The sequence below is a fragment of the Podarcis erhardii genome (genome assembly GCF_964252035.2).
Source record: "Podarcis erhardii genome assembly, chromosome: 10".
In the NCBI taxonomy this organism is placed as follows: Eukaryota; Metazoa; Chordata; class Lepidosauria; order Squamata; family Lacertidae; genus Podarcis; species Podarcis erhardii.
The window spans coordinates 69377857-69391387 of record NC_138500.1 but is presented as its reverse complement, the minus strand read 5'-3'; the positions used below and the strand labels follow the sequence as shown (position 1 = coordinate 69391387).

The window sequence follows — 13531 nt, the reverse complement described above, 5'->3', positions numbered from 1 at the left end:
TTTTATCAGTTGACGAGTTCTAGGTGTGCAGAACCTGTGGCCCTTCAGACCTTGCTGAACTGCAACTCCCAGTATCCTTGGCCGCCGGCAATGCTTCCTGGGGACAGGATGTGAGTTGTAGTTCAGCAACATTTGAAGAGGTATCCCAACTATCCTACACTTGGTGTGAATGGACTCCCCAAGAAGGAAGAGTAACCCCTTACAAGAGACATCCCTACTTACCTCAAGGTCATCTCACGCTTCAGTTCTGTAGCAGATTAAAAGGTAAAGGACCCCTGACAGTTAAGTCCAGTCGCGAATGACTCTTAGTACGACCCAAAAACAGCCACACTGCTCAGAAGGGCTTTGTGTCTTGAGGAGATTCTTCAGAATTAATAGACCTGCTGGCAGCCAAAAGGATGACGCTCTCTGTCTGGACTGCCTTCATGCCAAAACTCATCTTGGGGCTTTGCATAGAATCATAGAGTTGGAAGAGACCACAAGGGCCATCGAGTCCAACCCCCTGCCAAGCAGGAAACACCATCAGAGCACTCCTGACATATGGTTGTCAAGCCTCTGCTTAAAGACCTCCAAAGAAGGAGACTCCACCACACTCCCTGGAAGCAAATTCCACTGTCGAACAGCTCTTACTACTGTCAGGAAGTTCTTCCTAATGTTTAGGTGGAATCTTCTTTCTTGTAGTTTGGATCCATTGCTCCTTGTCCGCTTCTCTGGAGCAGCAGAAAAAACCTTTCTCCCTCCTCTATGTGACATCCTTTTATATATTTGAACATGGCTATCATATCACCCCTTAACCTCCTCTTCTCCAGGCTAAACATGCCCAGCTCCCTTAGCCGTTCCTCATAAGGCATCGTTTCCAGGCCTTTGACCATTTTGGTTGCCCTCCTCTGGACACGTTCCAGTTTGTCAGTGTCCTTCTTGAACTGTGGTGCCCAGAACTGGACACAGTACTCCAGGTGAGGTCTGACCAGAGCAGAATACAGTGGCACTATTACTTCCCTTGATCTAGATGCTATACTCCTATTGATGCAGCCCAGAATTGCATTGGCTTTTATAGCTGCCGCGTCACACTGTTGGCTCATGTCAAGTTTGTGGTGAGCCAACAGTGTGACGCGGCAGCTAAAAAAGCCAGTGCAATTCTGGGCTTGCTCTTCTTTGCAACCAGTTCCGGCTTTCTCCTCAACGGGTGGTGCATTATAAATGCAGTTGTATATTCTTCCCAAAAGTCGATTCCAACTGTTATCATAATGAAAGAAGTTCCAATCTGGAGCTTTGCAAAAGCCTTGTTGCTCCAAAGCAGGCAAGAGAGAGAAGGCTCCAACTCATGGATAAGAAAGATACAGTGTGAATTCATGCAAACAGCCATGCATCCAAACGAGAGCAGCTCATCTCTTGCTTAACTACCACCATTATATGTCGGTAAAGCTTTATGTGGCTCCCCTAACACAAGCATGGGCAAACTCCAGCCCTCCAGAAGTCTGGGACTACAATTCCCACCATCCCTGACTACTGGTCCTGTTAGCTAGGGATGATGGGAACTGTAGTCCCAAACATCTGGAGGGCCTGAGTTGGCCTATGCCTGCAAATGCACATTTATTGTGGTGGGTAACACACGGCCATTACTAAAATACAGCTCCTGGAATTTTAAGTTTGGCTAACAGGCCTGTTTTATTTACTGCTTGGACAAAGCTGCTGCTGGTGCATTATCCTATATTCCTACCCTTGTCTACAAATTTGGGAAAAGTCGTTTGAAATAGAAATGCTCACAATGAGCTCAGCATTTAGACGGCCCCCTAACCCTTACCTGGGAGCAAGCACCACTGAATTGTATGTATTGTATGTCAAGGCCACACAGATTATTTTAAACTGTAAGCACATTGAAGATCAATGGCTTTTTGTATTTCCAATCAGATTTTAAGGGGAATAGAAGGTGGCCAGAACAGCAATTCTGAATAGCCACAACATTGGTTTTTTAAAGGTAGCAAACAATCTAAAATTCCTACTTGCTCCTGTATTTTAGTGATCTTGCTGAACTTGTCGCCCTGTGAACACTTTCAATGAACCTTAACACCTTGTAGTCCAGCCCAAACATTCTTAATAAATTAAACTGTAGAAGCAAATTCTTACTTCTTACACTTTTATTAGTTTTCACTTAGCTTGAGAGCTTCTCTAAAGTAAAGATTATATAAAACAAAGTATCCAATACAATTCTCATTTTTAGAAACTATTAGAAATACTAGTTAAATTTCAACTATAAAACTTTATTACATACAAAACATTCAACCATTATTATATTGAAAGTTTGTTATCACAAAGTCCAACTCATGTACAAAACAAAAACAAAAAGGAGCAAAACATTTTTGCACCATCCAATAAGCCGCGAGCTGTTAATTAAGTCTTCATTCCTTGAGCATCCTTGGTCAAAAGCTTAAGTCCCGTTATCTGAAACTGGAAACACTTAGCATATTCAAGTAACCCTGAGCATCTAGTGCAATTGCACAAAAAGTCATATATAATAGTCCATTGGCTACTTCTTAGAGGGGGGAAATTGGCATTAAACTGATAGCAAAGTTCCTTTGGAAAAGTGGGGGGGGGGGGGGAGAGCAACAAGTGATCTCTTTGCCAAATTCGTGAGTGAGGTAGCCCAATGGCAAGAAAGAAGAAGTGACTCGAAAGGAAAGGAAAAACCAGATTGCATTTCTTGCCTCCTCCTCAGCCCAAGGTTATCCAAGGTAAGTAGAAAAGGCTCCCCCCCTGTAGCTCGTGGGGCGAGCAGCCAGCTGTGGGCGGCCTTCCAGTCCAGATGGGGAAAAGGGGGCGACAGTCCTCCCAAGACTTCGCCCTAAAGTGCAGTTCATTGAATTGGTAAGGACGACCCAATCCGGACCAAAGTCATTGTAAACAGGTGACTGCCACGCGCCTCCCTTCGCTTGTTCGCTACGTCGCGGCTGGCGAGGAGAGGAGAACCCCCCCCCCAAAAAAACACACCACGATCCCGGTTCAACGCCCCCCCCCAAGCCCGGTGCCTGGGGCGGGTCCTTCAAGGGGCGCCCGCTCCTCGGCGCCCGACCAGCGGCAAGCGGCGGAGTCTCACGACGGGCGCCAGGTCGACCCCCAAGAGGCGCCGCGCCCTCCGGCGGGTGGCCTCCAAGCTGCGCCGGTTCCACACGCTCCCGCGCACCGGGACGGAGGGGAAGGAGTCCGGCGGGCGGGGGGCGGCCGCCTGCCCGATGCTCCCGAGGGACCGGCCCTCCAAGAGAGTCCCCGCGGGCAAGGGCGCAGCTGCCGGGCCGGGAACCGAGGGCTGCTGCTGCTGCTGCGGCGGGCGCCCGTCGGAAGCGCAGCGGGCAAGCTCGACGCCTTCTTTGCAGCGCTTCTTGGCCGCTCTCTTCGCGCCGCCGCCGCCGCCTCCTCCTCCTCCGGCGGCGGCGACCCGCAAGCGCCTCCCCCTGGCGGCGGCTCTCCTCCACGGCCGCTCCCTCCTGCCCTGCGCCGCCGCCGCCGCCGCCGCCAAGCCCCGGGACAGGTCCGGCACGGAGGCTCGGCACGAGGCGTAGCCGTAGACGTCCTTGCTGCGGAGGATGACCGGCGAGAACTGGTGCTTGAGGCTGCACAGGAAGCTCCACAGCTCGGCGTCCGAGCTCATGAACTCCGTCGACTTGGGCACCAGCAGCTTGAAGGCGTCGCCCAGCGCCTTCGTGCCGCCGCCCAAAAAGAGCAGCGCCTGCGAGCGCGAGTGCACCACCTTCTCCGCCTCCGAGCCCGGCGCGCCCCTGACGGCGGCGGGGGCGGCTCCATGGCTGTCGGCAGCGGCAGCTCCGTGGGGCTTCATCGCCTTCTTCGCGCCGCGGCGGCGCCGGCGGCTCCCTCTGGGTCTCTCCAGCGCCGCCGCCTGCCGTCGAGCAGCTACTGCGGCCGAGGGACTTTGCGCGCAGCAGCTCCGGCTGCTCTCTTCCGCCGCCGCCGCCTCCTGCCTCTTTCTTCCCCCAAGAGGAGGAGCAGGAGGCGCCTTCCTTCCTCCTCCTCCTCCTCCGCCCCCCCTTCTTCGCCTCGCTCTTTCTTTGGGTCCCCTCGCGGGGGGCGCAACTTCTCTCGCTCCCCAAGGCGGACCACGCCAAGCGATATCCCGCCGCCTCCCGGACTAGCCGGCACAAAATGGTGCTCTTTTTAAAGCCCCGGGCGGGGAGGGCGCGCTTGACACGCCTCCGCCGCCCTCCATTGGCACGTTTGAACGGCATCACGCGGCGGAGGCCCGCCCCGTCCAGGCCCCGCTTGGGGTGCGGGGCCGTCGCGGAAACGTCTGGGAGGGTGTTGCTTGGAAGAGACTTGGAGTTGGGGGCCTCCAGGCTCAACCAGTGAAGGGGGGTCTGCTTCCCAGTTTAGGATGAGGGGATTTGTAACACTCCAATCTGGCATCATCTTGTTGCCTTTGCTGGTTCCACAAAAGAAGAGAAGGCCTCCTTGCATATAATCTCCATTTCTAGGTCCCCACTTCCTTGAAGCAAACCGTGATGGTTTCCTAGAACAACATCATGTGAGGGGAAATTGGGTGCCATTTTATATTTCTTTGGTTGGAATTCACGTTGAAATTCAAAAGCTTGCCCTTAAGACGTAGGAAGAACTAAATAGGGGAAAAAAACAAAAAACCACAATGTAGCTTATAAGCATTCATAGAATCCTAGAGTTGGAAGAGACCACAAGGGCCATGGAGTCCAACCCCCTGCCAAGCAGGAAACACCATCAGAGCACTCCTGACATATGGTTGTCAAGCCTCTGCTTAAAGACCTCCAAAGAAGGAGACTCCACCACACTCCTTGGCAGCAAATTCCACTGTCGAACAGCTCTTACTGTCAGGAAGTTCTTCATAATGTTTAGGTGGAATCTTCTTTCTTGTAGTTTGGAACCATTGCTCCGTGTCCGCTTCTCTGGAGCAGCAGAAAACAACCTTTCTCCCTCCTCTATGTGACATCCTTTTATATATTTGAACATGGCTATCATATCACCCCTTAACCTCCTCTTCTCCAGGCTAAACATGCCCAGCTCCCTTAGCCGTTCCTCATAAGGCATCGTTTCCAGGCTTTTGACCATTTTGGTTGCCCTCCTCTGGACACGTTCCAGTTTGTCAGTGTCCTTCTTGAACTGTGGTGCCCAGAACTGGACACAGTACTCCAGGTGAGGTCTGACCAGAGCAGAATACAGTGGCACTATTACTTCCCTTGATCTAGATGCTATACTCCTATTGATGCAGCCCAGAATTGCATTGGCTTTTTTAGCTGCCGTGTCACACTGTTGGCTCATGTCAAGTTTGTGGTCAACCAAGACTCCTAGATCCTTTTCACATGTACTGCTCTCAAGCCAGGTGTCACCCATCTTGTATTTGTGCCTCTCATTCATTGTTATACTAATCTGATGATAATTGGAGATATGCGTGCCCTTAAAGGATAATAATTGCATGTGCTGGTTTGCCTCAGTAGATTGGTATGTCTAGAGATTCTTGTGCCCCATTCTTAACCTTTCTGGCTCAGCAGAATGGAGAACCTCAACACGATCAATATCTCTAGCAAAATTTAAAAAGTTCTTGCATTTTTAATTTTATTTGGTGTAATTTTTTAAATAAATTGTTCTTTCATCATCATCATCATCATTAGTGGTAGGCAGTCTACCAACATGAAAACGTAATGGTACAATAATATTGATTAAAAAGCAGATAGCATAAGGAGGGCATGCCCCCAAAATGGTCCAGTCGGTCAGTCATGCCTTCTGTGATACTCCATTCTGTTTGCCTTCCTACATCATTTTTTGGGGGTCGTCCACACACCCCAAGTCAGTCAGCATTCCAGGGCTATTCAGCACATTCAGTCCCTATTAGGCTGTTTGGGACATTTTGCCATGTCTCGTCCAGCATTCTGTTCTCACAGTGGCGAACCGGATGCCTTTGGGAAACCCATAAGCAGAGCCTGGTACCTCCCTCTTCTGCTTGGTCCTGTTTGGGGGCTACATAAAGGAATCAGAGAACTGAGATGGCTTTCAAGGATGGTGAATCTGCCCTCCAGACCAAGAGCATGGCCAATGGTCAGGGATGATGGGAACTGGAGTCCAGAACCTTCTGGAGTTCCACAGTTACCCATCTCTGAGAGAGGGAAAGGTAACAAAAGTTTAGAAAATTATAATTGGCCAAGAACAATAGTATACCTCTCATCTAATAAAACCAAATGGCAATTGGCTCCAGACAGATGAGCTCTTCAGGCAACACCTATTTACTTATTTATTATCTTTGATAGTTGTTCTTTGCCCAAAGGTGTCATATGTAATTACAGGTAGTCCATAATCATTATTGCACATAAACAGAGAAGCCAGGAAGTAGTGACAAAGCTGTGCAGCAGTTCATTGAGGGATGGGTAGACTCACAACCTGAACTTCCTGGTTTTGGCAGACTCTTTCCATCCCAGGATGTGAGATCTGTCTATTGTAATCAGTTGGAAAAATAAAAAAATATTACTTTAGCTTAGGTTGGGTGTCTTGCCAGGCCAGGGGGGCAGGACTAGCAGAGAAGACAGAATTTATACTCCAACTCTGCTCTTTTTTAATTGATAAAAGTGCATATTTTTGTTTTTAAACTTATAAAAGTGCAGTGTGTATGCAACTCAATGGAGCACAAAGCTTGGCAAGTGAGCACTGCATTTGAGCTGGTGGGGGGGGAGGTCTGAGAGGGGGGGCAATTTATTTTTATTTTTATTGTTATTTGTACCCCGCCCATCTGACTGGGTTGCCCCAGCCACTCTGAGCACAGTGTTAGAAATTCAGATATATAAGCTAAGCGCCAAATGGCTCCTTACACCAGGGTTACAGTTGCCAAAATGAGATGCCTGGTTGCCATTTTTGGACCAGACGGTTCAAAAGTTGTCTTTTTCATTATGACTTTTTGGTTCCTGAAATTCATTCTGATTGTGCAGATAAAATATAATGGATCTAATTCTACAGGATGGGGTATTAGTGTGTGAAAACAGCCCAAGTGCAAAGATCCCCAGGCATGCAATTCCAGATGGGGGAGACATCAGGCAGCATCTGGGCGCCCAGGCATCTTCGCTTGGTCGCAAGTGGCTGATAGCCAGGTGCAAAATGCAGCTGGCGCCTGGCAAATTTCAAACGCTGCCTATCCCTCCATGCATTGCTGCACAGTTATCTCACTATTTCCTGGCCTGTTTGTTTTTATGGTTTCTTCTGCTCTTGCTGACTTTAAAGTTTGGAACAGTAACATTAGCAGTATGAGCAAGCAGGTCAATAAGACATATTCCCCTCTTTGATGTCATTCTTAAGAAAAATGTCTGTCATTATTGCTTTTAAGCCTGTGAAGCCACCTTTTGTGTGCAATTCTAAATTATGCACATATTTTCCATGTGCAATGAGCATGCAACACTAGCACAATGAAAACAATTTTTAAGCAAGAAAAACTTAAAAAATAGTATTCGCTTTGCACCTCCAAGTAAAAAAATGCATATATACAGTTGCCATCAAAATTGTTCAATCCCCGTTGCAAATCAGGTTTATTGTCAAAATTTGCAGACTTTCAGCTGTTTGCAATGAGCAAATCAAACAAAAGCAATTGAAATAGCTCAGCACAACAGATTCTTCAAGTGGTTCCCCAAATTCAGCTGAAATTGGAATTTGTCCTGGCTTCTACAATCTCACTATTATTCAACCCCTTCATGGCAAGCATCTTTAGTACTCAGTGGAGCAGCCTTTTGCTGCTATGCCCAGCTGCAAACGCAATGCATAGACAGACAGACCAGCTTCTGGCAGAGTCCCTGAGAAATCTTAGCTCATTCCTTATGAGCAATGGCCTCCAGTTCAGTAATATTCTTGGGTTTGCGTTCTGCAACCGCCTTCTTCAAATCCCACCAGAGATTTTCTATGGGGTTCAAGTCAGGTGACTGAAATGGCCACCTGCCAGGACTTCTTCTACAACCAAGTCTTGGTGGAATTTGAGGGATGCTAGGGATCATTGTCCTGTTGGAAGGTCCAATGACGCCCAAGCGTCAGCTTCCTCGCAGATGGCATGACATTTCCTCCTAGGATTTCCTGATACTTCAATTAATCCATCCTGCCTTCTACACACTGCAAGTTTCCAGTGCCAGAGGATGCAAAGCTGCCCCAGAGCATCACTGAGCCTCCACCATTCTTCATTGTATTCTTTTCAGTGTATGCTTCATTCTTCTTCCTCCAGACATAACATTGATCCATGGGGCTGAGAAATTTTGTTTCATTGCTCCACAGAACAGAATCCTAGAACTTCTGTGGCTTATTTATATGATTTTGCTCATATTAGAACTTACCCGTATTTTTCGCTCTATAAGATGCACCAGACCATAAGACGCACCTAGTTTTTGGAGGAGGAAAACAAGAAAAAATATATTCTGAATCTCAGAAGCCAGAACAACTAGAGGGATCACTGCACAGCGAAAGCAGCGATCCCTCTTGCTGTTCTGGCTTCTGGGTAGCTGCGCAGCCTGCATTCGCTCCATAAGAAGCACACACATTTCCCCTTACTTTTTAGGAGGGAAAAAGTGAGTCTTATAGAGCAAAAAATACGGTACTTTGTTGTGCTTTTGGGTCAGTAGTGGTGTACGTCTTGGAGTTCTGGCATGGAAGGCGTATGTGTTTAGTCTGTGGCTGGCTGTGTTCACTGAAATCTAAGTCCCTGCTGCCTCCAAGTCTTGCTGCAGCTCATTTGAAGTCACTTGAGGGTTTTTCCCAGGCCATCTTCTCAGAAATCTGGTTGCTTCCACAGATAGCTTCCTTTTTCTGCCCTGTCTAGGTAGTGTAACCACTGTTCCTCTGAACTTGCAAACTATGCTTCCAGCAGTGTCTCTAGGAACATTCAGTGTCTTTGCTATCTTCTTGTATCCTGCCCCTTGCTTATGAAGGGTGATTATCTCTTCTCTTACCATTCTCTTGACCAGTGTTCGAAACTCCCGTTGTTCTAGGCGCATTTTGCGACAGGCAATTTCATCAGCACGAGCCATTTCTGAGCTCTGAGAGCAGTACTGCACCTAAGATTTCAGATTAAAACTGCAGTGGAAGGAAAGGAGGGCCTTTTTCAGCCTCCCCACTTCCAGCTCCTTTGAAGACTGGAGAAGAGACCCTTTTAAGAATATTAGCGGGGCGGGCGGGGGAAGCATGGCTTTTTTTTTTTTTTTTTTTGCAGTCTTCAGATGATGACTAGACCATGTAAAAAATTGTAAGATTTTAGCTGAGGTACATTCATTTTCAGCACTGTATTCTTGTTATAAACAAGCGCACTTAGACATTCCGTTGTGGCGCCCATAACCTAGGTTTAAGGTGCTGTTTAGCTCCCAGCTTTCATAGCTCTGTTTCTAACACTGCTCTGCACTTGGCCATATTTCTGACATTCAGTCAAATTTGACACTCCACAAACCTCCGGACACAAAAGTTGTTGAGCTTTTTTTTTTAGTTTTAGTCTTGCCAAAGTTGTTGAACTTCTTTTGCAAAATCTCAAAAGAAATTGAGCCTATTTTTAAGGGAATTTGGCAAAATCTACACTCCATATGTCCAGATTTTCCCTGCTTCTGACACCTGAATCCAGCTCAGATATTTCATGTGTTGCAGCTGAAGCACATCTAAGAAGCCCTTGATTAGTTGCATCAGGTGTGCCTGAGGCAACACCTGTTGTATTTGTGTTGCTGTTCCAGTTTCAGCTGAATTTGGGGAAACCACTTGAAGCATCCATTGTGTTTAGCTATTTCAATTGCTTTTGCTTGATTTGCTCATTGCAAACAGCTGAAAGTCTGCAAATTTTGATAATAAACCCAATTTGCAATGGGAGTTGAATAATTTCGATTGCAACTGTAAATATATATAATGCACAAATTCTCATATTCTATTCAGAACCGTAATGTTATAGCTATGGCAACAGTTTCCCATTAAAAATAAGTAAACTTGAACCAGACTAGATTCCCCATGAATATTTAAAACTACCTCATGATAACTACTGTATCTTTCAAAATAAGGTATGGAACAAAAAATAGACAGCAGAACCTGTGCATGTTTACTCAGAACTAAGGATTAAATCTTAACGTGGTTTACCTTGGGGTAAGCCCTATTAAATTCAACAGGATTTACTTCCGAGTATCAATGTTAATGCTTCTCAGAACAGACACATTGAAATTAACAGACATGACTAATTGGGTCCATTAATCTCCATGAGTCTACTCTGAGTAAAAGTTAAAAAAGGTAAAGTAAAGGAGCCCTGACAGTTAAGTCCAGTCGTGAACGACTCTGGGGTTGCAGCGCTCATCTCGCTTTACTGGCCGAGGGTGCCGACGTTTGTCTGCAGACAGTTTTTCCGGGTCATGCGGCCAGCATGACTAAGCCACTTCTGGCGAAACCAGAGCAGCGCACGGAAACGCCATTTACCTTCCCACCTTATCTATTTATCTACTTGCACTTTGACGTGCTTTCGAACTGCTAGGTTGGCAACTGCTGGGACTGAGCAATGGGAGCTCACCCCGTTGCGGGGATTCGAACCACCGACCTTTGCATACCTACTTGGGAGTAAGTCCAATGGGGCTTACTTCTGAGTTGACAAGTAGTACAGTGGTACTTCTGGTTATGAACTTAATTTGTTCCGGAAGTCTGTTCTTAAGCTGAATCTGTTCTTAACCTGAGGTACCACTTTAGCTAATGGGGCCTCCCGCTGCCACCGCTGCACAATTTCTGTTCTCATCCTGAGGTAAATTTCTTAACCCGAGGTACTACTTCCAGGTTAGCAGAGTCTGTAACCTGAAGTGTTTGTAACCTGAGGTACCACTGTATTGCTGCTTGAGATCTGAAAACCATTGAAAGAAAAAAACCCAAAAGATAAGCTGTTCCTTAAAGGACAACCGTGGTTGTAAGACTCTAGCTTGGGTAAATACCTCCACAACTCAACATAATCAGACATGGGTTACTAAGGCAAATGACCATTAAATCACCTGGGAATGTGCCAACACTTGCTAAAGCTCCCAACTTTTACCACACATTTGTGGCAGACAAAAGATTGGACAGTGTACGTATTAATCTAGTTGATCAAACAATTATATGGTCAGAAGCCCGGCCACATGGTAATATGGTTGTCAGTACTGGGTGACTGGGGATGCAGGTGGCACTGTGGGTTAAACCACAGAGCCTAGGACTTGCAGATCAGAAGGTCAGTGGTTCGAATCCCCGCGACGGGGTGAGCTCCCGTTGCTCGGTCCCTGCTCCTGCCAACCTAGCAGTTTGAAAGCACCTCAAAGTGCAAGTAGATAAATAGGTACCGCTCTGGCGGGAAGATAAACGGTGTTTCCGTGCATTGCTCTGGTTCGCCAGACAAACGCCGGCTCCCTTGGCCAATAAAGTGAGATGAGCACCGCAACCCCAGAGTTGGCCACAACTGTACCTAATGGTCAGGTGTCCCTTTACCTTTACTGGGTCACTGTTCCCATGCAGAGCTGGGTCATTCAGTTCTTTATCAGGAAGGATGTTTCAGAAGAGAAAAAAGTGGATTTTTTAGTAGTATGCGGGCATCCTGAGACATGCAAGGGTGTAATCATGAACTTTGGTCCTTGCTGAAAATATCATGAGATTACATTGTTAGCTTGGTGTCTGAGCATTTGGAACTGTTGGGTTATATAACAAGGCAGAGTCATGTGTATATGCCTTTCATTACTTGTGCAGAAGGGAAAACAGACACATGTTTTCTCATTGTAGTCATAGGCAGAGAAAAAGTGGGTGAGATATTGTTCCAGAGGGCTTTCTCCCACCCATGAGCTGTAGTCATCCCTTTGCCCATTCCTCTTGTCTACGTCATGTGTGTTGAATGTGAAATCCTACTTGCTATTGAATGCACACATCATTACACAACTGTGTGAGTCTTCTATCCTATCCCAGAAAGATAGGATATAAATGTAGTTATGTCTACATCCAGGGCTGAGCCCTAAATTCCACAGTCCCCTTGCCCAGGCTAGAGAACTAGCACTGAAGAAAAAGGTGGGGCCTTGTGGACTTTTATAGTACCGGGTTGTGCCCAATATTTGTCATACTCTGGGCAGACCCATTGAAATTAATAGGCATAACTAAGTTAGAGAACTTAGTTGGAGACAATCCACTGCTGCTGAAATTCCAGCAGAGAGACTGCTCTTTCTCAAAGGCTTTGGAAGCAACTGCTGCTGTCAAAAATCATGGTTCAAGTTTCTTCCTCCACTGCCATCAGTCTGCAATGGCTTAAAGTGCTTTACAGTGTTAAGACTGTAGGACCAGCCCCAAAGGAAAACTGGAACAGTACCACTCTGCTTTGCCTGTTTGCAATTCATGATCCTGAGGAAGCTGCTATTTGGCTTATCATCTGACATCTATAATATTCTATGCTTTAAACACACACACACACACACACACACACACACACACAATGCACAAATCAACAAATGTATTAATGTTATAACTTGTTGCTGGGCAACACCATTCCACCACCATTTTGTGTGCTCGTTGCTGAAAAAGTTGTCTTTTTGTCTGGAAAGGTCAACAAGTCTGGAAAGAATCTTGCAAACTGAGATAAACTGCCCTTGTGGAAACACTCTATTGAAATGGACAAGGAAATGTCCCCACCCACTATTTTCTTGGGAGTGACCTCTTAATGTAATTAAGAGGGATTATTTACCCATTCTCCAGTTCCTAATCTAATCAAAGAACACAATCTCCCATTGGCTAGCTATGAAGAGTTCCAAGATTTTGAGTACATCTTCAAACTCCATCTTCAACAAGAACAAGACAGTGGTTTCTCTTTTGTGTACCTGGTGGTCTTGTGCACATTCCAGGATCACCCTGAGTCATTGTAATCAAAGACTAGAGCTGCCTTGGAACCCCTGAACTCAACAAATTTCCCTTTGAGTCCTCCATAATTCTCCTTCCCTGTTCTCAGTATTGCTGGTAGACACTCTGCCCAGGTTTTTGGAGCTATCACTCAGGTGCTTATTCTTGCACCTCTGAAATCTTAAATCCTGGTGGATTCCAGAAAAGGATTCTGTTTTGATAAACATAGCCTGCCTTTGTTTGGAATCCCAACATTTGAGTGCAATCCCATTTCCAGTGGGTTCTGTGCAGGAAAACCTTGCTGTGTCTGAGGGAAGTACTGTATCTTATTTTTGCCTTCTTCGGGTATCTACCCAGATGCTAAGGAATGAAAGGGTTTCACAAATACTCCACCTTCCAGTGAATAGGAAGTTCGGGGAAGTTTTAAATGTGTGATATTTTAGTGTATTTTTTGTTTCTGTGGAAGCCGCCCAGAGTGGCTGGGGAAACCCAGCCAGATGGGCGGGGTACAAACAATAAATTATTATTATTATTATTATTATTATTATTATTATTATTATTATTATTATAGAAAGGCTTTGGGATGACTGACAAACACTTGGTGTGTGTATCGATTTTATCAACCCTGTGGAATGATGATTTCTTTTACTAATGAGATATTTATTTCAATAATTTATAAACCCAT

General features: G+C 46.3%; 1 protein-coding gene across 1 annotated transcript; it reads right to left on the bottom strand.

Moving 5' to 3' along the window:
* Nucleotides 1-2240: 2240 nt before the first annotated feature.
* On the bottom strand, nucleotides 2241-4630 carry CCDC71L (coiled-coil domain containing 71 like). The gene has a single exon (XM_081879393.1). The coding sequence runs from the start codon at nucleotides 3830-3832 to the stop codon at nucleotides 3041-3043; it is 792 nt and encodes a 263-aa protein (XP_081735519.1). The 5' UTR covers nucleotides 3833-4630; the 3' UTR covers nucleotides 2241-3040.
* Nucleotides 4631-13531: the final 8901 nt, after the last annotated feature.

Bases quoted from the DNA above. Each gene is read 5' to 3' on its own strand.
- CCDC71L (XM_081879393.1), bottom strand. From the start codon at position 3,832: ATGAAGCCCCACGGAGCTGCCGCTGCCGACAGCCATGGAGCCGCCCCC.